Source organism: Athene cunicularia (genome assembly GCF_003259725.1).
Source record: "Athene cunicularia isolate RWA chromosome 26 unlocalized genomic scaffold, athCun1 chr26_part2, whole genome shotgun sequence".
In the NCBI taxonomy this organism is placed as follows: Eukaryota; Metazoa; Chordata; class Aves; order Strigiformes; family Strigidae; genus Athene; species Athene cunicularia.
This window is the reverse complement of record NW_020799137.1, coordinates 967,614-991,280: the sequence shown is the minus strand read 5'-3', so window position 1 is coordinate 991,280 and position 23,667 is coordinate 967,614. Positions and strand designations below refer to the sequence as shown.

At 51.4% G+C, this 23,667-nt stretch overlaps 2 protein-coding genes across 3 annotated transcripts; both read right to left on the bottom strand.

Annotated features, from left to right (window-relative positions):
- Nucleotides 1-1,153: 1,153 nt before the first annotated feature.
- Nucleotides 1,154-7,225, bottom strand: LOC113488971 (alpha-1,6-mannosyl-glycoprotein 4-beta-N-acetylglucosaminyltransferase-like). Of its 2 annotated transcripts, none has more exons than XM_026864424.1 (4): nt 6,970-7,225; nt 3,821-3,955; nt 3,393-3,540; nt 1,154-2,416 (listed from the first exon to the last, which is right to left on the bottom strand). In XM_026864424.1, the coding sequence occupies exons 2-4, from the start codon at nt 3,929-3,931 to the stop codon at nt 1,272-1,274; spliced, it is 1,404 nt and encodes a 467-aa protein (XP_026720225.1). In that variant the 5' UTR covers nt 3,932-3,955; nt 6,970-7,225; the 3' UTR covers nt 1,154-1,271. The 2 variants fall into 2 exon arrangements, with proteins under 2 accessions (XP_026720225.1, XP_026720226.1); XM_026864425.1 differs by lacking the exon at nt 6,970-7,225 and adding an exon at nt 4,547-4,672.
- Nucleotides 7,226-11,891: 4,666 nt separating this feature from the next.
- Nucleotides 11,892-21,233, bottom strand: TMEM183A (transmembrane protein 183A). The gene is made up of 6 exons (XM_026864426.1): nt 21,082-21,233; nt 18,670-18,829; nt 17,419-17,599; nt 14,026-14,106; nt 13,239-13,394; nt 11,892-12,370 (listed from the first exon to the last, which is right to left on the bottom strand). Exons 1-6 carry the CDS (start codon nt 21,146-21,148, stop codon nt 12,185-12,187), a joined length of 831 nt encoding a protein of 276 aa, XP_026720227.1. The 5' UTR covers nt 21,149-21,233; the 3' UTR covers nt 11,892-12,184.
- Nucleotides 21,234-23,667: the final 2,434 nt, after the last annotated feature.

Here is a 23,667-nt window from a genome sequence, read left to right as displayed (position 1 = left end):
TCACGGCAGGTCTGGGGCTCCCAGCACTGCGCAGCTGCTCTCCAGGCTGCCTTCCAGTGCCCAGAGGCGAGTTGATGCAAGACCTCAAGACTGAGCTGTAGTTACAGCCCTCGGGTGTTCTGGCACTGCAGGTGGGTCCCTCTGTGCTCACAGCAGGACCGTCTTGCTCAGGGAGAGCCAGGCTTAAACACCAGTAAACCAGAGCAGTCCTGCTTGGCACAAGTCCGTGTCAGGCTGCTCAGGAAGGCCGAGCAGAGCAGAATTCCTCGTTTGTGTAAAACCAAGCAATTTTTGCTAAAAGCTGAACTGGGAGAGGCGCCGGTCACTGTCTCGTGTGCAAATGCCAACAGCTTTTGGTTGAGCTGCCCAGCAGAATCCAGCCCTCCACGCTCATCCTGCCAGACCAATCCCAGCAGAAGCTTTCTGGGGGCTTTGTGTGTTACTCTTCAGCACCTTTGCTGGGCTAAAAAGTACCCAGAGCTTCATGCTGTACTGAGGTCACATTTTCTGCGTTCTATGGTGCTCAATTGTTGGACCTCTCTCCCTGCTTTAGAAAGCCCATCTTCCCCCTCATTGTGACTCCTTCATGGATACAGGGAATGGTCCCTGGGAACTGCAGCCCCTCGAGAGGGGGAAAAATCTGTTGGAAGGGTCTGAACACCAGCGCTGCTGTGGCTGTCCAGGGACCAAGCCGGTGTGCTGGGTCCATCTGGTGGCCAGTGCCCCTCTGATCAGCACTGAGACATCGGGGTCACCAGTGGCAGGGTTCCTGCTCCCCATGTCCCTCATCGTGGAGGACAAGGGGTTTGGGGAGCGGCACCCACACACCTTCCCCTGACCCCTCCCAAGAACAGCTTGAAACAGGATAAGAGAGGGGAAAAAAAATTCAGGTTAGAAATCAGTAGTCGGGCAGGTTAGAAAACTTAGATGGGGAAGGAATGGTGTGGCGACATTACAGAAATCCCACTGCCCGGTTAATTATTTGGTTTGTCAATTAGCTGATTAGCTTTGTCCTGTAACCCCATCCTCCCCAGGAGAAAATGTTTTCTACTGCCCAGCTTGAAACTCCCAAGTCTCTCCTGTACCCCCTGCACTGCTCACTGGGCCCTGCTCCCACCCCCCTCTCAGCAGCGCCTGCCGACCCTCCGGAGAGCAGTGGCAGCGCCAGCAGGAGTCAGTAATTTAATTCCTTATCAAAAAAGGCAGTGAGAAAAATTAAAGGCCCTCTCAGTGCAAAATCCAGCCACTTCAGCAACCCGCCACACACGTGGTCAGGTACCTGCCGCGGTCCAGATGTCAATGCTCTGGATGATGAGCCACTCGCTCTGGTCCCGGGTTACACGGATCCTCACGCACTCCACAGGGCCGGGCGTGCCCCTCTCCAGCCCCCGCTGCTCGAACGTTCCCTTCTCGAAGGTGCCCACGGTGGTGTAGGCAGAGCAGTCCCGGCCATCAGCCCGCCGCCGCCGGCCCAGCTCCAGCACTCCCGTGTGCAGGAAATCACCCCGGCGCTCATCGGAGCCTGTGCGCACCCGGACACGGGTGACACGGGCCGGCTGCTGGAAGATGACGGAGAAAACACTGCCAGCTGTTGGGTCTTTACCCCAAAAATACCCCTCTGCTGTGCTGTAAGCCTTGAGGGGCTCGTAGTTCTCAAAGACGGACATGCTGGTGAACAAGGCCGCTGGTGGGTTGTCTGGAAGGTCCAAGGCATCAGCCTGGAACTCGTCGTCCTCCAGCCGGTTGACGGTGCCCTGGAAGGAGGAGTAGAGGCCCATGTGCTGGAAGAGGGAGGGCTTGAAGCGGATGACGTCCTTCTGGGTGAGCAGGAGGCGGAAGTGGACCAGCAGCCAGTCGCAGGGCATCTCCTGGTAGAAGAGGAGGAGGAAGCGAGCCAGGCGAGGAAGGTCACTGGAGCGGTAGAGCTTACCGATGTAGCCCAGCTTGGAGAACTCGAGGGTGGCCCAGTTGGAGCCTTCCTGGGAGGCCAGTGCCTTGCGGATGCCTGTCAGGAAGGACTTGGCACACCACACATCGTCCTCAATCATCAAGTAGTAGGAGGAGAGGTTGGCGGCAAAGGCGAGGAGGAAGGCATAGTCCACATTCTGCTTGGACCTGAACCTCACCCGCTCCTCTGGGTCATTGTAGTTTCTCTTCAGGCCCTTCAGGGTGGGGTAAAACTCGTGGGGAGCGTGGATAAGCAGGAGCCGGCCCAGGAGGATGTGGTGGGCAAACTTGTGGGCGATGTTGGCAGCCACACGCATATTCCACCTGGGGTCTGCGTCAGCCAGGTGCACCACCACCACCATCTCCTGCAGCTCCTCCTCCGTCGACTGCTTGAAGAGGGATTGGAGCGTGGCTGGGAGGTAGTAGCCACGTGGCCGCCGCACTGATGCCAATCCCACTGCCAAGAATTCTGCAAGGCAAAGGGTGGGTGTTAGCGGGCTGAGGGGTGATCTGGGATGTCCCGTGGTGAGGTTTTTCCCTACAGGCCACAAGGAGGGAGCTCCAGAAAGCTCTTTGCATGGCCAACACCCATGGATAATGATATTTATGGCACCATGTCCAAGGCTGGCAGGTCCTTTCTGAAGCTGAAGCCCCCAGCGCCTCAGGAGGTGCCCAAAATTGGCCCAAATGGCAGGGAGAGGACAGGATGGAAGTCAGGCCTCCTCTGAAGAAGAAATACTTGGGGAAAAACACCTTAAAAATAGCCAAACCTGGGGAAGGAACAGTGCAGAGACAGTCTACAGGGAAGAGATGGCTTTGTGGTGTGGCTCCGTGATGCGGGTGCCGCCCCCCGGGGTGAGGCATCCTTCTGCCCTCCCCGCAGCCCAGCTGTGGCTGCATTTGTTCAGCTTTGCTGCAGCTTCTCTTGCTGCTGGTCTGTGCAGCACCGTGCATACTTGATCTCTGGCTTCAGCGTGGGCTTGCCTGGGGCTGCCCTAAGCTCCTTCCCGTGGTCTTTGCATATGAGTTGTTTTCTGTGCGCCTGTCCGAGAGCTTTACCCCCATCTCCCACGCTATGCAGTTCTCCCATTGCTCCAGCCCCACCATCTCCATCTTCCTGACGGGAGAGTAGGAAACTCAACCCCAGGGAGATGTGCTCTCAGCCACACTCCCACAGAGGTCTGGGAAACTCAGAATGGCTGTGGTCACCCCAATCCCAAGGTGCAGAAGCTTGGAGCTCACAGACTTTTCTCTACCCCTGCATCTCCTCAGGCAGAGCAGTGAGGGCTGGCTGGGGGGGAGGTCACCAGGTATGAGCAGGTCCCCCATCCCAAAAAGGCTGGAAGCAGACCCCTCCCCACCCCGGCAGTGATGGGGCAGGTCCATGCTGGGAGAGATGTTCCAACTCAGAGCCCTGCTCAGCCAGCGATGCTGGGGCCACTCACTTTTGTGGGGTGACAGGGAGCCAGCGAGGAGGTGGTAGGAAACATTATGGAGTGCAGAGAGATCGTCAGTGTTCCGGAGGATGTGCTGGGCTCCTTCGGGCTGCAGCAGCTGCAGAACCGTGGCTGGGGCCAAGCCCCTAAGCTCCACCTGGATGGGAGCCACAGGGAACCAGGTCAGACCCCCAAAGCACCATGGGCACGCGTGAGCGAGGGGGAATAACAACAGGGGGGACCAGAAATGAGGGGGAGCCCCTGTCCTGCCCTCCCAGCTCAGGGGAGGCTCAGGTGCATGGGGCAGCCCCAGGGAGAGGAGAAGGCAGAGCTGGGGTGTGGGGGTGATACAGTGCAGGGAAGGGAGCAGAGCTGGGGTTGGGGTCTGTGTGGGTCAGGCAGGCAGGGAGGATGCCCCAGTGGGACGGGGGACTCACCTCCAGGGGATCCTGTTCCTGCTGGCTGCCCCCATAGAGGAGGAAGAGGAGGAGGAGGAGGAAGGAGGCTGTGAGTGCAGCCGTGAGGTAGCGCTTCAGGGAGCATCGCATAGCACTGGGCCGGCACGCTGAGGCCTGCGGGAAGAAGGGGTGTGTCAGGCCAGGACACAGCCTGGGCAAAGCCCCCCTCCCTGGGCAGGATGGAGAGGTGGCCCCTGGCTGCACCCCCAGGGCTGAGCCCTCTGCACAGAGCCCCCAGGGGTGCGCAGCCGGGTGCAGCCACAGGGCTTCATGAGGCACCCACGCACGGTCCCTTCAGGCAGGCAGGCGCAGGCCACCACAATTCAGCCAGGAAAAAACATCAGCCAGATGATACAAACCTCCCTGCCAGCCCTGCCAACACCTTGTGCAGCAGCCCCAGAGCTGGAGGCAGGAGCAATGCAGGTGACACACCTCAGGGAAGGCTTTCAGGTTGGGGTGGCACCCCAGGAGCAGTCACCAAGATCTCTGGACATGGCACCAGGCCCTGGGAAATGCTCGTGTCTCAAAGGAGCCCGGGCTGCTCTCCCAGTCCCTCCTGCCTGCCCTGCTCCCCATCTGCCTCCGGGCAGCCACCACCAGCAGCTGCGCTCGCCCTGTCCCTTGCTTGGTAGGACAAAAAAGCCATCCCCGAGGAGGAAAGAGCGTTATCTTCAAGGAATATGTACTGCCCTTGAGATACTTCACCTTGTAGCAGGGGCGTGGCAGGAGGCTAAAAGGCTCCTGTGTTCGCCTGGGGTTTTTCCATTGTAAATATGACCAGGTCTGCCCTGGAAGAGGAGAAACTGGAGACCAAGTGAGTGCCCAGCCCCGTGGGGCAGACACAGACAGCCCCATCCAAACTGCTCACAGCGCATCTGCTTGTTTTGCTCAAAGCATCTTCAAATGTAAACAGGGAGGAAAAGCCATGTAGTAAAACACTGAGAAAGCTGCTGGCCCCGCTGGACAAAGGCTGGGCTTTACCCAGGACTTCTCCTTAAATTCATCACTCTATCAACCGCCAGTGCTCAGCGGATGCTCCTGGCCCACCTGTGGTATCCAAACAGCAGAGACTGGTGCAGCACCTCTGTTATCATTGTCCTGGAGTGTGGGCTGGGCTTGTTTTAAGGAGAAAACCCCTGTTTTGCTGCCCAGAATTCCTTTGGGGGATTGTCAGCATCTCAACAGGCCAATGCAGAGCTGGTCCCCGTGATGCAGCAGCTGGTGCTGTCCTTGCCGTGCTGACCTCAGCCAGGAATGTGGCTCGTTACTTAGAGATAAGCGATTAAAACAGAGCGAGCCGCTCTCTCCGAGGGAGGGTTGAGCTGAGCCGTGGCATTAGTGAGACCCATCTCAGCCAAAGAGAGCGGAGGAGCCGCCTCCCCTGAGACTGAACCCAGCACCGGCTGAGCTCTGGTTAGTGCTGGTTCTTAGAAGCGCTCGTGGGGACAACAAAGTCCTGGAGCTGCTTAAAAATCTCTGTCCCAGTCACAGCAGAGTGGGGAGAAGTGGGGGTGCTCACTGCCATGGGCCCAAAGCCCCCCGCCTCTCCTTCCCCCACAGCAACAGGGCCACGGCTTAGTGGGGAGCAGCTTTAGGGACCCATCCTGGGCCAGGGGACATCGCGCCCTGAAGCCACCCTGGAGGTGGATTTCTGAGACCAGACCTGAGTGATCTGTGGTCAGGGAGCAAGCTGGGAAAGGTGAGGCTTGGCAGCCAGCCACGGCCTGGGCTGGGCGTATTTATGCTTTGGGTAGCCAAAGGTTTTTCTGGCTGCTGGAAGGGCATCTAGCTGCCAGCGGCCCATCCTGGATGGAAAACAAGGTGCTGCTCTGCACCCCCAGCCCCCACAGGCAGCAGTTTCGTCCATGGAGCGGGAGCAGGGAGCCTGTGGGGAACAGGGGGTGACAAACACCTCGCCCCTCCAGCATCACAGGCTTAACAGAACAGGAGGTAAGGAATGCTGCCCCATAACTTGCCCCAAATTGGGCCCACGGAGGAACAAAGCAGCTCAACTAGATGGGCACAACCAGGGGCCACACCACTGGGACGCAGCATCCTCTTTGCTCCTGCTTCGGGGAGCCTCCACAGAGCATCCCTGTCCCCACTCCTGCCCAGCACCTTGTGCACCCTCCCCACAGCTCAGCACCCTGCTGGGGATGTCCCCAAAAGCCATCCCCCTGTGGGGACATGGGGCCAGTGGCCAGGAGCAGCTGGTTGCTGAGAGCTGTTTGCCCAGAGCCAAACTCCTCCACTTTGTTAGGAGACTCCCGGCCAAATGGGCTACGTGACGCAGCAGCCATGACTCAGTCCAGCAGCGGAGGGGAAGGAGAACGAGTAAATACATGGCCTCTGTCCCACGAGGCTCTGAGGAATGGCCGGATGCTCCCCACACGCAGGCGGCTCCAGCTGCTTCCTCCAGCGCTGGGGCGAGCGGGGCTGTTTGTACGGGAGGGGAAGAACCGGGGCTCACTCTCCCACTGCCAGAAGCACCTTTCCATGCTGGGGGAAACTGAGGCATGGAAAAAGGTTGTGCGTCACCCAGCGGGGTAACGGCCAAGTCTCCTGCATCGTGGGTCAGTGCCCCTCACCACCTCCCCGTGGGAGTCCCCAGGATGGAGAGGGACAGGGTGTAACCCAGTCCCAGAAATCACCCCTCGCCTGAGCAGAGGACATGGCAAGTTGGAGCAGCACAATGTCCCCCACGGGCAAATCGCGACTGTTTGGGGCTGCGTGGGACAGGATGGTCCTGGGCCCCCTGGGAGTCAAACGGGGGTGCAGCCCCACACTCTGGGGGGGTCTCTGCTCCAGGGCTCATCCCACAGCAGCAAGGGAAAAGCTGCATTTCAGTAGCTCAGGACTCTGGGAGCCAAAGCTTTAGGTCAGCCCCGGTCTCCCACAGCCCCCACGGCACAGGGGGGTCTCTGCAGGCAGCCTGGCCAGGGGACACTTGGGTCTGATCCGGTCCCTGCAGCTGACAGCATGGGGACCCCCAGCCCACAAACCTGCCCTCACCCCGCCCAGGTGCCCCAGGGCACCCCCTTCCCGTGCAGCCCCATCCCGTGACACCAGCGAGATGGCTCCAGCCCAGCACCGCTCCGGACGCGCCCACCGAGGCAGCGGAGACTTACGGGGTGCGCGGCCGCCCGGCGTGGGGGCGCCCGGCGGAGCAGCCAGGCAGCCTCGCCGTCTCGCCAGGGTGCTCGGCCCTGGCAACTTCCCAAGGACTGGCTGGACTCCGGTTCCTCGCTCCGCAAAGCCCCACCCCGAGCCCTCGCCTGCCTCCCGCAGAGGAGGAGCGTCCGCCCGCACCCTCTGTCCCGCACCGCTGGGCGCCCGGTGAACCGGCCGCGGTGGTGGGGACCCCGGGCGGGACGGGGCGAAGGGCCCCCGGCTCCACTGTGGGAGCCGCAAGGCCCTGGCTGCCCCGTTCAGATGGAACCACCAGCCTCAGACACCTCCGCAAGGACAAAGGTGACTGCGGAGAGATAAGGTAGGACAGGAAGCAGGTGGTGCCACTGGGCAGGAGTAAAGAGATGTTTGCAGGCTCCTGGATCTGCTTCTTTCGCTCTTCCCACGCTGTTTTGATTTTTATATCCTTAAAATTCCCATGAAGGGATGCCAGGCTCTGTGTCCATGGGGTCACAGGGAGGTCAGTGGGGACACCCTGTGGGCACTGGAGCAGCAGCAGATTGGTATTTGCACTCAGGCAGGAGCTGGAAGAGGCTGGGAGGGCCCAAGGAGGCCGGATGGTGCAACCCAGCAGAGATTTGCTGTTTAACCACACATGGTAAGGAAGGGATGTGGGGTTTAGTGACTCACGTGGGGCATCTAAACGACTGGCAGCAGCTGCAGGATGGGGAGGGCTGTTCTCACCGCAGATGCCCCATGACCCCCATCCCTGTGCAGGAAGGAACCAGGGCTCGGTCCTTCCTGCCCTTGCAGGAAAGAAGGGAAGGGTGGGGGGAGCCCGTGGTGCCCAGCGCAGCCCTGAGGTCCCCAACACTCATGGGTGCAACAGGCAGAAATATTCGCTTTTCAGGGAACACACAGCACTGCTATGGGGTGCAGCAGAGCCACCAGAATTCCCTTTTGGCCCCCACGAGCCACTCAGGGTACAGAGCTAGGGCAGGATTTGACCCTCTCCAGGCACATCCATGAGCCAGCCCAGAGCAGGAGAGGAATCCACAGCTAGGACACAGCCCCTGGCATCCACCACGAGGTGGTCCTGGGTCCTCCGGCCTTCCAAGCAAGCCCAGCCTGAGACAGCCCATCCTGCCACCCCCCCGAGCTACGGGGAAAATCCCAAATGCTGGTTGGGGTTCTGGAGAAAGGCCTCTCCCCCTATCCACTCCCCCCAGCAAGGGCCATGGCGCAGCCTCAGCACTCGGGCACAACCGGGGCCCAGTCCCCAGAGCCGCCCACAAACCCCCCTCTGGCCCAAAACATGGTGCTCACACTTTCTACTCTGAATAATAAATAGTTATTATTTTCCTGGCAATAGAGAGGCGGCTTAAACGGGGCTAAAAGGCATGTTTCTGTCCCTTCCAACTATTCTATTCCAATTCTATTCTATTTCTGCTTCTTCTTGGAATACACTGGAGGAGAGAATCCCCAGGGTGCAAAGGCTGTTTTGATGGGGGCACACGACTGTGTGGGGGCTGGGCAGGAACAGGCCCATGGGGACTCACAGCAGGTACCAGCCACCCTCCCCACAGCACCCAGCCCTCGCCCTGCCCTGGCTCAGCTCCTGTCCGACACCTGATCCCGGGCAAGGAGAGGGGCAGGGTGAGCCCAGGGGGGTGTCGAAGCCTCCATGTTTTCCCTGGGGAAACCAGAGAGCCAGGCCAGATCCACTTACAGTCCTTCCATTATTCAGGAGCCCGAGCAGGACAAAGCAGAGGTAAAACAGGGCCCCACGCAGTAGCGGGAGCATCAGGGGTCTGGCCACCACAAGGCTGATCTGGGGCTCCTTTTCCACCCCACCAGGGACCCTTCCGAATCACATCCTCCAGGAAAAAGTGATTATCTTACACCAAACTGCACTCTCTCCTGCTCACAGTCCTGGCACAGACCACGGAGACCAGTTGGATCCCAGTCGCAGTGCATCCCACCCCTAAAGAACACAGAAAATGGATTTTTTTGGCAAGCAGCCTCCCAGAAAGGCTGGGCTTGGGGGACAAGGGGTGGAAACCCCCGTGCCTGGGGCTGAGGTCTGGCCAGGAGTCACACGCATCTCTGGGCAAACCTCAGTGGGAGGTTCCCATGCCCCAGGTAAGGGAGGAAGGGGAAACATGCACAGCCTCCGCAGCGTCCCTGCTGCCTCACAGGCCTCCCCACGCAGATCCCTGACAACTGCTGCTCAGCACAGCTCCCTCACTGGAGTCAGCATAAGCTTTGCTACTTGCAAAGATTAAAAGTCGTTCTTCTGCATTTTATATATTTCAGTCTTGAAAAAGGCAGGCACAGGAGAGGCACCTCTTTGGGTTAGGGGCATCTCTCCACACTGAAATATCCTTATTGGAAACCAGCCTGTCTGATGGGAGCAGGAAACATCCCATTCCCCTGCTCCTGCCCTTACTGCCTGCCCCACGACAGGACCCGCGGCCCAGGAGGTTACGGGGCTCAAAGCCATTCACTGTCTGGAGCGGGCGTGCTGAAGTCTCTCTGTCCCAGAACGTTAAGCACATCCCGGATATGCCATATGCCCGATGAGAACATATTCCTGCTCTCACAGATGACATAAACACGCAGCCTCAGTTTGTTTTGTTTCTTCATGGAAGCAAGAGCACGGCCCAGGCTGCTGTTCCCATCCCCACTCAGCTGGTGCAGCTAAGGGCAGTTTTGGAAGGACGCCAGCCTGCTCCATCCTCCTGCCACCCAGCCCTGAGCTGAGACCCGACATCTCTGCCCCCACCCTCCACATGCGCATCCTCTGTGCAGCAGCAGCAATCACCAGGCACACGGCGCTGGCATCACTGTGCACAACAGAGCTTTCGGGGTGCACAGAGGAAAACACCTTGAAGCACATTCCTCAAACACCTCAGACTCTGCAGAAAACAGGCTCCGATGGAAGAGACCTCCCCAGGAGAGCACACCCCAAGACAGGGGTAACTGTGCAAGCTGGTCGTGTTTCACTTATCAAATTCCACATGACCACTGAGGGCTCGCCACCACGTTCAGCAGTATTGAACCCCACCGGAAAAAGGGAACTATGGTTCACCAGTTACCCTGCAGCAGTTTCCTTCTGCACAGGCACTGCCACGTGTTGCAGAACACTCAGAGCGTGCAGCTGCAGCCTGTACACACAGCTCCCTTCCCCTCCTGCACCACAACGCAGCCACAGCTCAGACCCAGCTCCACTATCATGGGAAGCGGCTCCATTAACAACGTTGCAGCACGTTTTTCTTGGCCTGTATCTCCACTTTGACTGACCTAGTTTCAAAACTTATCTGGTGGCATCAACACATGTTCAGCAGCAGTGAAAAGGGGAACAGTGAAGCAGTTTTCCCAAATATGTTTGAAGTCAGCATTACAGAACCCCTAACACAGTCCAAGTGTGGGACAGATGTCACAGAATCCCAGAATCCTCAGGGTTGGAAAAGCCCCTGAAGCTCCTCCAGTCCAACATGACCCTCCCCCTGACCGTTCCCAACTCCCCCAGATCCCTCGGCGCTGGCTCAGCCCAACTCTTCAACCCCTCCAGGGATGGGGACTCCCCCCTGCCCTGGGCAGCCCATTCCAACGCCCAACAGCCCCTTCTGCACAGAAATCCTTCCTCAGAACCAGCCTGACCCTGCCCTGGGCAGCTTGAGGCCATTCCCTCAGGGCCTGGCGCTGGGGCCTTGGCTCCAGAGACTCATCCCCCCTCTCTGCCCCCTCCTGGCAGGGAGTTGCCGAGGGCCAGGAGGTCTCCCCTCAGCCTCCTCTTCTCCAGACCGAACCCCCCCTGTTCCCTCAGCCGCTCCCCAGCAGACCTGTGCTCCAGACCCTGCCCCAGCTCCGTTGCCCTTCTCTGGCCACGCTCGAGTCACTCAATGGCCTTTTTGGGGTGAGGGGCCCAAAACTGTCCTTGGTGGTGATTTACAGAGTGGCAGACACACACCCGAGCAGCTCCTCGCAGACAGCTGCACAGGGATCACGGGGTTTTTTGCGTATGAAATTCAAACTAAGATGGCAGAACTCCCTCCCTCTCCTTCCAGGAGCTTCACTAAACATACATGGAAAAGTGTTCAGTTACTCCCCCTTGAGACAAGACCTGATGTGAAATAGGAGCTAATCATCGACAGGCAGCAAAACTCAGCCCAGAGTTCCTGTTCCCACTGTTGCTCACCTGCACCCCAGCACTAACTCTGCTGCCGCTGCTCGTCCACGAGACCGTCTGTCAGCAGCAAGATGTTTACCTGCTGAATTAATTCTCCAGCCCAATTTGTTCTGGAAATGACAGACAGATCCAGCCTCTGTGTCCCTCCCTCCTCAATCAACCCAGAGCCACAGAAAATTTCAGGGCTGCTTCTTCCTCACAGAAATCAACTTGTTTAGAACCAGATCACTGCTTGCTTCTGGGCTTTCCAGCGTTAACGGGCCAACACCGTTCCACTGCTCTTAGAAAAGTCACAGTCAAGTCCTTCATCACTGCTTCAGTTATTTTAGCTTATCGCCTCATCTATTCTCCCTCCCTCCATTTCCTCTGAAAAGCACCTTCTGGTTTTAAAGGTTTAGATCTTCTTTCAAAGAGCAAACATCAGTGAGAGAGTATCTTCACATTCAAGAAAGCCTTTTGCTTTACAAATCCTCTTTGAAATAATGCCCTTGTTTGATCATTTATGCTTTTTGCTTTCCTTAAACTCATACCTGTTGGACTGTGAATTAGCATGACTGTTGATCACTGCTGCTTTGCTTACTGCTTCTCAGGCACTGAAATGTCACGCTGTGTTTGAATGCAATCCTGCTGCAGTAAAACAGGTATTTTGTTTGTAAATTGTTTCTGGTCATATTAAAGCCGGAAAGCAAAACCTCCTGCTTCTTCCCAAACAACAGAAGACAGGACCACTTTCATTAGCACCAAAAGGATTTTAAATGAACAGTTCCAGGGAGCTCCTTTCAAATCATAAAACGTGAATTTTACATAAAAGTGTGTTTACAAATAGTTTCTGCTTTACACTCAGCTCTGCCCATCACTGACCAGAAGTTATATACATACAGACTAGCTCAGTAGCTTCAACCACTTGCAAGGAGACTGCAGAATTTATTTAAGAAATAAAAATAGGATTTCCTGGTTCCTATAAATTCTCTTCAGCCTGCCAGATTCAGTCACCTGCCAGTTCCTGCAGACTCAGAAGAGCACTAAGCTTTTGGAGAGAAGGGGTACTGTGGGTGCCACCAATCCAGGAGCCGCACACTGTGCACGGGGTCCAGCACGACCTGCACTCCTTGGTCCAGGCGAGGCTTCTTGCCGTTGCGAACTGGGGCATCCTGGAACACCAGGCGCACGCGATGATGCCTCATGTCTGTGCTCACATTGATAGTGAACTGCAAGAAAAGAGACCAGGAGGTGCTTCAGAAAAATCAAAGTGATGAATAAATTTTATTAACACTACACTTCTAGATTTTTTTTTTTAATTCTTCTAAATTGTACAAGTCTAAGGTATCTCCAGTGCTGGCAGTTACATTCTGAATCTACAGCACTGGATTCAAACCCGTTCTCTCTGGCTAACAACCCCAAATAATAATGCCTGAAGTGAACCTGAAAGCAAGTGACTGTCAGAGGAAGTCTGGAACTCACCGCCCTACTCTTAAATGAAGGCAGACTGAACCTCTCTTGGGCACAGGCCGCTTCTGACACCCCGACAGCCACAGGTGCTGCCCCACGCTTTAGCACTGCTCTTGCCTAAGCACACCTGCTCCACTGCTGCCTGGAGCTGAGTTTGTGAAAGGTGGGTCAAAAGCTGCTGCTCCTTCTGCCAGCCACCGGCAGTCAGGGACTGAATACACACCGAAAGAGTCTGCTCATATAGGTGTTTGCTCTCAGAATCTACTGCTGTAAGGTAAGGAGATATTTTCTTGAGGAGGGAAGACCTCCTTTCTCCTGCATCCCTACCTCTCATACTCTGCTGGTGTACTGACAACTAATCTGCCCCCCAGATGCTGCGCAACCACAGCTGCTCACAGATTCTCTACATCATCTGTATTTGCAGCACCAAATAGGGAAGAGCTGATAGAAATGCAGAAGCTGAACTGAGATCCTCAGCACTTCCTCTGATCATTAACCTTAAGATTCCTGGAACTGATTTGTGGATGAGGTGGTGTAATTTACACAACATCAAAAGATGTGTCCTCCTCATCTCCTTACAGAAACTGCACAAGCAAAGTCTGCCTGCCAGATTTCTCAAACACTTACCAAGGTAAACGTCATACCCATGACTATTGGCACGAATATGAAGTTAAAGGTGGTGATCTGCAGAAGACAGCAATCCTGATCCGGATTTGTATGGACTTCTTCATACTGAATCGGTGGCTGAAGACCTTTGCAACACTTGCTCTTAAATCTGGGAGACTGGAAAGAAAAAGAGAGATTTATTCAGCTAAGCAGGAACCTCTGATGAGAGTCTGGCTGCTTCCCACCAGTGCTGACTAGCAGGTTCTCGCTGTGTTCCCACGTGCTTGGGCAGAGCACTACACAAGCAACAAAAAGCCATCACTAGGGACAGGCAACTGGCAGGAGCGTTTCTTCAGAGGGGAAAGCTGCAGAATTCCCAAGGTTGCCTGAAACGACTTGTTTCTCCTCACACCCATTACTGTAGTTTTTCACTTCTATGAGAAATCTTTCCAATGGTAAAACAAGAAGTTTCAGATTTTGGTCTACCTTTTGACCACTAAAGTCTCATAATCCAGTTTTTGGCAGTAACCAGTAGTGATGACCCAAAGATTAGGTTATTTGGAGTAACAAATGATCTACATCTTACAACGGAGAAAGGATTCCGAATGAGAAAATAAAAATATGGTTCTAAATGTCTTGGTGATACAGACTGAAAACTGAGTGTAGTTTCAAAATGTGCTTTATCATGGGAGTCAGAGTTTCCATTTATTGTCTGAATGAATAAAAAGTTTCCATCTTCCTTTCTACCATCCAGAAAAAATATTACTGCTTCAAAAAAGTCACAGTCATTCTGGTTAATCTTTCATACCTGCTTTTTGAACTTGAAGTTGAATTCCCACATTGCTTCTTGTCTGTTCCCTTCAATCTTTTTGCACCAGAAAAGCAGACACTGAGGTGGGAAAAAAGAAACACAAGATTATGAAACCCTTAGAGGCACCACTTTAAATAAATTTTAGCAGAGCATAAAGGCTTTCAATTACAAACACAATTTTATAGGAGCAGTTAGGAGCCATTTATTCAAATTAATTATGTTCAAAGAACACACTCAGCTGTTTAAGTCTCCCAGTTTCAAGTTGGCCAACTCATCATGCAACTGATGACACAACACGTAGCTACTGACGTGCTAAACAGGAAAACACCGTTGCACAATTTAAGCCTTTCAACGGGCAGAGCCGAGCGGTACAGATTAATCCATTTCCCCCACCCACCAAGAACTCCCATTAAACTGGACTCCAAACAAGACTAAAGCAAGGAACAACTGAAACCAGAATGAGGATCAAGAAGGAGAGAATCCAGAGGGAAATGCTAAGGCCAATACATGAGCTATGAGGTGACAGATGACAAAATTCCTAAGCACTGTGGTGTCAAAAGAAGGTCTTGACATCACTAGGCACTGACCGTCATACTTCAGAGTATAAAAATATTGCCAGGATAGCACGGTCTGATCAACCTACTGTCCCTTTTTAAAAGAAAACGAGACAAGGGCCTCAAACAACATCAGAGATAACCAGCACTGCCATACACCAGGACATACACCAGGAGTCCTCCAGTTTAATCCAGCTATCACTGTGTGGTTCACAGGATCCATCCCAGCATGCAGCACTCGCTCTAGAGCAGGAGTCTCAGCAGAACTCATGTAATAAACTGAGTAGAAGGGAAATTCACTGCCTGCCAGGGAGTAGAACCAACCAGCCTTCAACAGCTGAGAAGAGAATCCAGCAAGTCAGCCCTGCTATCACTGAAAGTGTTTCTACACCACAGATGCCAGCCCACCACAGCTGGTCTTATCTTTTAACAGTGTCAGCAGTAAAAGGAAGAACAATATGGGTAAAGACAACTCCCCATGACCCACACACAGTCACTCTCATGCCAAGAGAAGGCCTGACTTGTTTGCAAGGCGACGCACAGATTTAATTTCACTCCAGGATAACATGACCCCAAATGAAACAAAGCCAGAACCAGCCTCCACCATGGGGGCTCCATAATTAGAGACTACAGGTGATACAAGACCTTTTACTTCCACTCTGACTCATGTCCATAAACAAGAGTCCTTAAAGGACCTTTATCTCAACAGTTGTCATGAGGTGAACAACAAAGCCACATGGAGTCAAGCTCAGAAACACGCGTCAAGTAACCTCCACCTGGGAGGAGGTGGCCCTCATTTTTTTCCGATAAAAACATTCTCCAGATCTTTTTTTAAGTCAGGCGATGCTGCTGAGTTTAACTCCACCATCAGTGGCATTTTGTAGTTCACCTGCAGAGACAGCCTGGTCTAGCAACTTGTTTGGTCATGGCAAGTAGTGAAGCACAAAATGGTCAGTACCTCCTAAGGGGCAGAGGATGTCGTCCACGGGTCAGCCGTCCTGCCCTTCAGACGCGCCGTACGGCCTGCCGCTCCACCAAAAATAATGGGGGTGTCTTTAAAGGGCAAACACTTCTGCTGACACCATAACGGCTCCAGTGTCCCACACAAGCTAGGCTAGGGAAAGAAAAAAGGAAATTAAAGAGGAAAAGCTAGATTTGATAACACCCGGGTCTGGGGTCTCCTCTTGCCACATGCAGTTTATGTAGGCATTTGCCATTAGTTTCAACGACCCGTAAAGGTATAATCAAAGCCCATGAAAGCAAGAACGTGGGGAGGCAATGTCTGATCCTCCTCCGTACCCGCTGCGCTGAGGCATTTCTGTGCACAGTAACACAGGTGGAGCTCTGAGTCTTGCAATGTAGTAGTATAGCAAGACCAGACTTGGGATGGCTCTTCTATGCTCCAAGGGGTTAGGTCAAACCTCTACTGTTCTAACAAAGCCTCATGATCATTTAATTTCCTTTTTTAAAAGCTGAATAATAAAAGACTGCACTTCAAGAATCTTCCTCAGACTGTTAGTACAGTAGAAGCACTAGTAGTGGGCACCAAAGCCGTTATGATGTCAACATGAATGCTTCCAAAATGCTGACCCTGCCAGCACCACCTCAGGGTTTCCAGCTCTTACAGCCACACTACCAGATCCGAACAGTGGTAGGAAGTTGGGACTCAGAAAGACTATGTTTAAGTTGGAATTTCCTATAAATCCTTTGCTTTTTGTTTTTTTTAAGAAAGATGATATTCAAACTGGGTATTCAGGAAGAGAATGAAGAGCTCTGGATGAAGAGATAAGACTACACACAGAACCGTGTGCTCTCCTCCTGCTCTGCAGCACCACCTGCCTGTGTAACTGCTGGATGCTCCCTAAGTGGAATGATATTTTTTTCCAGTATCCATCCAGGCAGAGGAAGAAAGGAGGGATGTCACACACAGATAGATGAGGTTGCTCTATCTTGCATGGAAAAGAAAGTACAACTCTTGAACCAAACCCACTTCAGTTTGGCTCCAAAAACCTCATTTAACAGGTTTTTGACTTTGGATTTGGAGGGTGGAGAAGTCACATTGTTGCTTAAGCTGCTCACAGAGTATCAGCCAGTTGCAAGTTAAAACCAAACAAGAGACACAGAGGCATTTCCGAGTTAATGCTCAACAGCAATTAAAGAGGAATGGATGTGCAAGTGCTCCAAGCTGGGATAGCAAAGGGAACTGCCTGCCAACACCAGAGACAAACCCTTTACAGCCCAACACAACTGCAGCCCCAGTCCCAAAGCAGACATTGGCTCTGCACATTTGCCATGCTCACAACCTCACTGCCCTCCCTCGCCCAGACACCAAAGACGATGGATGACCTACAGGAACGTGGTATGAAATGACTCCCTTTCAGAGGTTATCAGTGTCACTTCTGATCCCTCCAGACGCCTGCTACGGAGAAAAGATGTATTCTGGCAGACAGTGTCAGAATAAAGCAGAATATAAAAGCTGATCCTACTGCCACCTCCTTTCAGCAACAGATGTGCAACAGAGGAGGGGAGAGCTGCAAATATCCCTAGCAGTTCTGACATTCAGTGAAGCAAGTGTCTTTTTGGTGATTACCAAGATGTTGTGGTAGGACTTAGGCAGAAGTTACCCAGAAGGGTAACTAAAATCCTCTGCAGGAACAACTATACAGATACAAGTAACCACCGTACTTTTAAAAAAAATCACTCTTAGACTTAGCAGTCACCCTATACCCAAGCTTCACTGATGACCATCTAAACTATTTTTCTTCTAGAGAGAGAACAAAAGAACAGAAGAAGCAACATCTCAGACATATCCAACTTCCTTAGTGATTCCACTTACTCTGGAATTTTTTAAAGTGCTGGGAGTACTGTCTGGAATAGCTGGATTCCTGGAGACTCGAGAGGCGAAGGGTTCGTACATGTGGTACAACGACCGGATGACACACGCCCGGAGACAGTGCAGCTTCTCCATGGACTCTGGCCGCAAGCGGAGAGGCAGGTACGCGTCCAGACTGTAGTGCCTGCAAAATCAACCACAAACCCAACACGCTGAAGGGTCAGAATGCCAGAGACGTACAGAACAGAGCTATGAAGAGATCAGTGTTAAGAGAAAAGCGACCATCTGACTGACCAAAGGCCCTCTTGTCAGCTCCGAGTGCTTCGCGGGTGCTGTGCTGCCCCCCTGTGAAACCACGCCACAGCCTCAAAGATTGTACCTGCCTCAGCCAGGTTTCCAGTGCACACAGAAGCATATTATGCTACAATTCCCCAGCAATTCCTTGCAGACAGCTTGCCCTGAGAGACTAGATGGTATTTCAGCTGCAGGATGCACAAAGGCCTGCAGATTCCTGCACGTTCTCAAGGACTCGCGTTAGCTGAGCTTGACTGCATGCTTGCAGACAATGGCCTGAGCCCAAGGGTGATTCTTTGATCAGATGCCAAAGGAGGCTTTGCTAGGGAACTCCACACTAAAAAACAAGGGATGACCATGGCTGCTATCTGCACTGTACTCCTGCTGCTTGTGCCTCCTGGCCAACAGATAAGAGAAACATAAAGCAAATATTCTGTCCTAAAAGAAAGTCCAAGTGACACACACCAGGACAGAAGGATTTGTTTCAATTTTTTACCACCTTTTTTCTCTTTTTTTGATCTTATAACTCACCTCTGCCACCAAGACAGCTCATAAATGCTTGAGCTTCTCTTGGGCCACCCTGGTTACAGGAACGATCAAATCTTGAGGCAGGGCATGTTTGTCTGTCTTTCAGTAAGGTCATGGCTGACCCCACTGTAAGCACTTTGAGTGCTTTACACACAAAGCAGACTGCTACAAACAGAAGTGTGTAGGCCTGGCAAGCAGAAAAGCACACGATGCTTTGAGATTTTATAAAGAGCATATGGGAATATGCCACAGAACCACTTCCAGATCCAAAGCAGATGCAATATGCCACAATCCCTTGCCAAACAAGGCCCACACCACCATGTCAATATACAAACGTTTGAGGTCCCTAGCCTACAGGAATTACTCCCTTATTTACAGCTCTGCAGAGAGCTGGTCACTGCTGAATAGTTTAAAAATTCTCTAGAGTCTCACCTTCTGTAGAGTCTGGTCCAAAAGGCAGCAGTGCAAGTAACAGTCCAGGCTTTCTTACAAATCAAAGAAAACCGGACAATGTCCTCAGGGCGGATGTAGGAAGCCAACAACAGCCAGATATCAATGGGGTATTCTTCTCCGCCACCCCCATCAGGATTTTCTAAATGCAATGAAGGTATGTTAGTGTAGTAAATAACTTCTTTATCAAGTCACATCTAGAGGTGTGAAGTGCTTTACTACTGGTAGCACAGGGCAGACAGCTGAAATATATATATTATATATATATATGGTCAGCCAAACAAGCCCAAGGTAGTACAAACTCATTATCACTGCCACCACACTTTCCCTTTGCTGGATATATGCCATCATTAATCCCTGCTGCACTGTTTGCACAAGTATGCAAAGTGGCAGATTCAAAGAATAATTCAGGCTGAAAGGGTTCTCTGGAGGTCTCTAGTCCAAACAGCCCAGCTCAAAGCAGGGGCTGAATTAGATCATTATGTTCAGAATCTCGTTCATTCAAGTTCTGACTGTATCCAAGCATGGAAACCTCACAGCTTTTCTGGACCTTGTTTCAACACTTGACCCCTTCACAGTTAAAATATAACATGAAAGTGGAGAAATAAAAATTGGATGGCAAATACAGAGGTAACTTCATGTAAAGGAGGGCCAAGCTCATGCATTTTTATCAAAACTGCTCATTTAACAGGTCATCAAAAAATGCTTTACACTAGACCCTGAACATTAAGACACTGCCAAGCTTGTCAATTCTTTGTTCAAATTGTCACAATATTTTTGTAGGAGTTCTGCTAGGGAGGGCAAGCAATTCTCTTCTGCAACTGGATAATCAGCTGCTTTTCTTAAATCTGTAATTTCATTAGAGCTTCTTGGCTGGGAGACTCTCAATGCAATTCAGATGAACAGAATGGCCTGTTCCTCCTCTCAGAGGTGTCAAAACTGCTCAGCCAGAACTGAAGGTTCAGAAACTCCTTTCACTCCTGCAGTGTTTTTAAGTTAACGCCACATGTTTTTTTCCATAGACATTGCTCAAACTTTTACAGAAAAAATACTTTTTAAGAACACAAAGAGCTAAACAATAGTGAGCACTAGGAAGATTAAGAGAAAGAAAGCATACAACTTGTTCACAATAATAACAGAAAAAAAACTACCATGAGGTCTGTGCACAAGTGGCATAAAGGTGTGTAAGAACTTGAAGGTGCCAGATCTAATCCTGAGACAGCAAGTGAATAACAGAGGGCAGTACTTTATCCTCACGTGACAACTGCTAAGTCCATTGCCAAAGCAAGCTCTGGATTTGACCACTTCCCTACACCACTACAGATTTATGGCAGGCACACCCACAATGGGCTGTAACATCCACTTCGCTGTTTCAGCTCCGACTCAAGAAACCATCAAACTACTCAACTGCCAAACTGCAGAGTGCAACCAAAAGCATCACTGGTCTATTATCATTTTTTCTTCCCTAAATTTGTAGCAGAAATAAGACAGACAAGGCTGTGGTAGAACAGAATACTGTCCTTCCAGACTCATAACTCCCATAACGCTAGCCACTCAGATGTTCTTGTTTTCCAGGGATTCTGAAAGATGTCTTAAGAGGTTAAACTCCTACCCCAGAGGAGTGCTGTGCACCCGAAGTCCATGGAGGATGTTGATATGTTACTAAATTAGTTTCAGCGTTCATAAAGTTAAGTTTTTTCTTAAGTTGGAGAAAACAAGTTAAAATTTGTTTCTCAGCCTCAAAGCAACCTGTTATCAGAAACTCCTGCACAATTTCACAGTGCAGCAGAGCGGTTTGGTCCTTACACTGTGTTGCAAATTGCTTTCTTTAGAGTTGCACAAAGTGTAAATGCTGAAGGATACATCTCCCTGGAATTAACTTGCTATGATGCCACTAGGGCCAAATTCACTTGCTTGCTGGAAAAAGAGCCCTCTGAACTCATTTGTAACAAACCACAGCCTTGGAAACATCCTGAAGACAGAGCTTGGATTTTGCCAGCAAATGCGTCACGGACAGCAGTGTTGTTTTTTCCCCAAAGCAAACGCTGCTTTCACCAACATGTGTTCAATGAAGTAACATGTCCAGTGGCAAAGTTGCACAACTCTTTCAAAGAGCAGAATTCATTTCCCAAGGTTGAGAGAAGTTTATTGAAAGAAAGCAATGAACTCTCAGGCTTTGCTTTCATGCCCAGGATTCTTTGTGCAAAGACATCACCTCTGACAAGTCCCAGCAGGTTTAAAAGTGATTTAACCCTTGGCGTTTCTTTCCACACATACAAGCTGCATAAGGCCCCAAAGAGCCCTGTGACTAGCTTGTAAATAGCAAAGATCACACAGGCAGAAGATGCACAAGCAGCCCACACAGAGGCCCCACAAAGAGGCTGGCAACCATACCTTTGTGCCTTTTGCTTTTCTTTTTTCTAGATGCAGTTCGCCCGTTGATGCTTTCCTTTGTATCCATTTCATCGCTGCTGTCACAAGACTCTCCCGACACGGAGAGAACTTCCTCAGCAGGAACACAAGAAGCTTCCAAACCGCAGAGGGATTTAACTAGAATGACAAGCAACGACACAGTAAGCATACCAGCAGAGAGAAAAAGGTGATCCAAGTTCAGGAGACACTTCAGTGGAGCCACTGCCCCAGCTACCGCTAAGAATGTTAACTGCATTAGCTTTCTGGTGAGCGACACAAGCAAGTAAATCCTGGGCCAGAGGATTACCTTGTCAGAGAAAGATTAGCAAGGCTGAGCGAATTGGAAACATAATTATTCAGCTTCTTGTTTTAAAGAATGAACAATGAGGATGATTACCAGCACATTACACAGATGATCCCATTGGTTTAGCTGAAGCTGTTTACAATTCTGAATAAAACAGTATAGACAGGCTCTTTTTCTACAGCGCTAACAGGTTCCCCAGCATACCAGAGCTTGCCTGCATGACCACTGTTCAGCCTCCACAGCACCAGCACCTACTCTGGAATTGTTCAGTGAACACAGAGAAGATACACTCCCTTCTCAGCAGGATAAGGAGAGATCCTGTGGCTGATGACACACAACCCATCAGCAATATAACTCAGTGCCAAGTATACAGGAGCTCCACTTATCCTAGAACTTAGTGGGGAGACTCTGGCCTAATGAGGAAAACAGCAGGTCCAGATAGTTGTGTTTGGGGCTTTTTCGCTGCATCTGGGGAAATGATTAGACACATCCCTGTTAGGAAATATTATTTTAAAAACTTGGTCTGTAAACCAGGAGGTCATTAGGGCAGAAAAATCCACATGTGATGGACAGGTGCAGCCCTACATTAGAACTGCATGAGGCACTGTCATAAACAAACCAGCATTGTAACAGCATTACAAATGCTTTGCAAATAGCCCGTAAAATTCATTCAAGAAAGCTTAATTTCAACTTAATGTGTTGGGTGAAGAAAAGGACTTCTTCCAAGAGGCACCTGACCATGCCAGAGGCAGCTTGCACTGCTCAAGCTTTTCCTAACCTAGCACAAACTGAAACCCTGGAAGGTTTTATACATTACAGTTACAGTCCCCAGAGCCACCAGAGAGCAAGACATGCTACTTGAATTAAAGGGATAAAGTAGCAGAAAGAAGGAGGAAGAAAAAAAAAAAAAAAAAAAAAAAAAGAGATCAGGAACTGACCATAAATAAATTCAGGCAAGAGATGTTTTCATCATCATAACAAGGTTTTGAAATGGTAAGACAGCAGATGAAAAGACAGTCTTAAAGATAAAGCTTGACTGTACTCACTGACAAGAGATACTTTCAGTGCTTTGCTAAACCAGTTCTACCTCACTTTGCACAATTTACTCTGTAAACCGTATGACATGACAGTGGCATCCCTCACTGTCAAATTGTACTGCCCTCTCTACGTGATGAGAAATAGATAGGCCCCATGAATGGCAGTAAGTTATGACATCAAATACAGCCAAGCAAGAATGGACAAAATTGACAGAGACTCGAAGATGGGTTTAGAAAAAGAAACCACCACACTGTGCAAAGGAGATCAACATCTGAGTCGACTGAATCACACTGCACTGCAATCTTGCAGCAGCACCCTCTCCATCTCACAGCCGTAATCCCCACCTCACCCCCTGGGGGTTAGGATGGGGAGGAAAAAAGGTCAGGGAAATTCCTCTTGGTGTTTGCTACCCCCACCCGTGAGGCTCCCCACTTGCTGGCAGTCACAGGCAGTGTGATGTTTACTTGGAGCAGAGAGACAGGAGGTGAGCAAGGCCAAAGGCTGAAGCTCCCTGGGCAGAGGCTGCTGTCCCCACCCGTGGCACAGGCTGCGACAGATAAGGCTGCAGCACGTGTCATGACTGCACCAGATAAGGCTGTAGCACAGCCCTGGGGCTGGGGAGGAGAGAACCCCAGGAACCTCCCATAAGGGGAGAATGTCCCTGGGACTCTGCACTGCAAAGAAAAGGGCGGGCAGGGAACTGCTGTGACCTGGGCTCATCTAGACCGCCTGGAGGTGAGCCAGAAAAAAAGCAGGATTTTAGGAGAGGGTTTAGCCTGGACAAAGCAGGTGATGCTGGATGTAAAGACTCGGGGTGGAAAAGGGAGAAAAGACAACAGTTTGCCAGGTATGATGCTGGAGTGCAGTACTTAAAGGCAGTGCCTCAAAGAGAATATAAAAGGGTGAACAGGAGAGGGAATGGGGAACCCCCAGCCTATTACAAAAGAGGCAACAAAAAAGGGAGGTGCCCTGATCTTAAAAGCTTATGTAGTAGCAGCTAAAAAGGACATTCACCACCACCACCCTAAACAGCTACTACCTAACAGGCACTCATGCAAAGAACATATTTTCGTTAAACATGTAAGATTTCAGCAACATAAGGAGACTTTTCCTATATGAAGCTTTCAGTTCTCACTGTCAACGCAGTAACATTCACCTCCAACACGTGTGACCAGCTATGTTTAAGAGTGGAGGCCTAATCATTAACATTTCTCAAACAGGGTGTG

What these genes read in the sequence shown, in the direction of transcription:
- LOC113488971 (XM_026864424.1), bottom strand. Translation starts at nt 3,931, where the DNA reads ATGCGATGCTCCCTGAAGCGCTACCTCACGGCTGCACTCACAGCCTCC. An exon ending in AGGAACAGGATCCCCTGGAG is followed by an intron (nt 3,541 to 3,820) that starts GTGAGTCCCCCG and finishes GCTCCCATCCAG; the next exon opens with GTGGAGCTTAGGGGCTTGGC. An exon ending in CTCCCTGTCACCCCACAAAA is followed by an intron (nt 2,417 to 3,392) that starts GTGAGTGGCCCC and finishes TTTGCCTTGCAG; the next exon opens with AATTCTTGGCAGTGGGATTG.
- TMEM183A (XM_026864426.1), bottom strand. Translation starts at nt 21,148, where the DNA reads ATGGATACAAAGGAAAGCATCAACGGGCGAACTGCATCTAGAAAAAAG. An exon ending in GAAAAGCAAAAGGCACAAAG is followed by an intron (nt 18,830 to 21,081) that starts GTATGGTTGCCA and finishes CATTGCATTTAG; the next exon opens with AAAATCCTGATGGGGGTGGC. An exon ending in TGGACCAGACTCTACAGAAG is followed by an intron (nt 17,600 to 18,669) that starts GTGAGACTCTAG and finishes TTGATTTTGCAG; the next exon opens with GCACTACAGTCTGGACGCGT.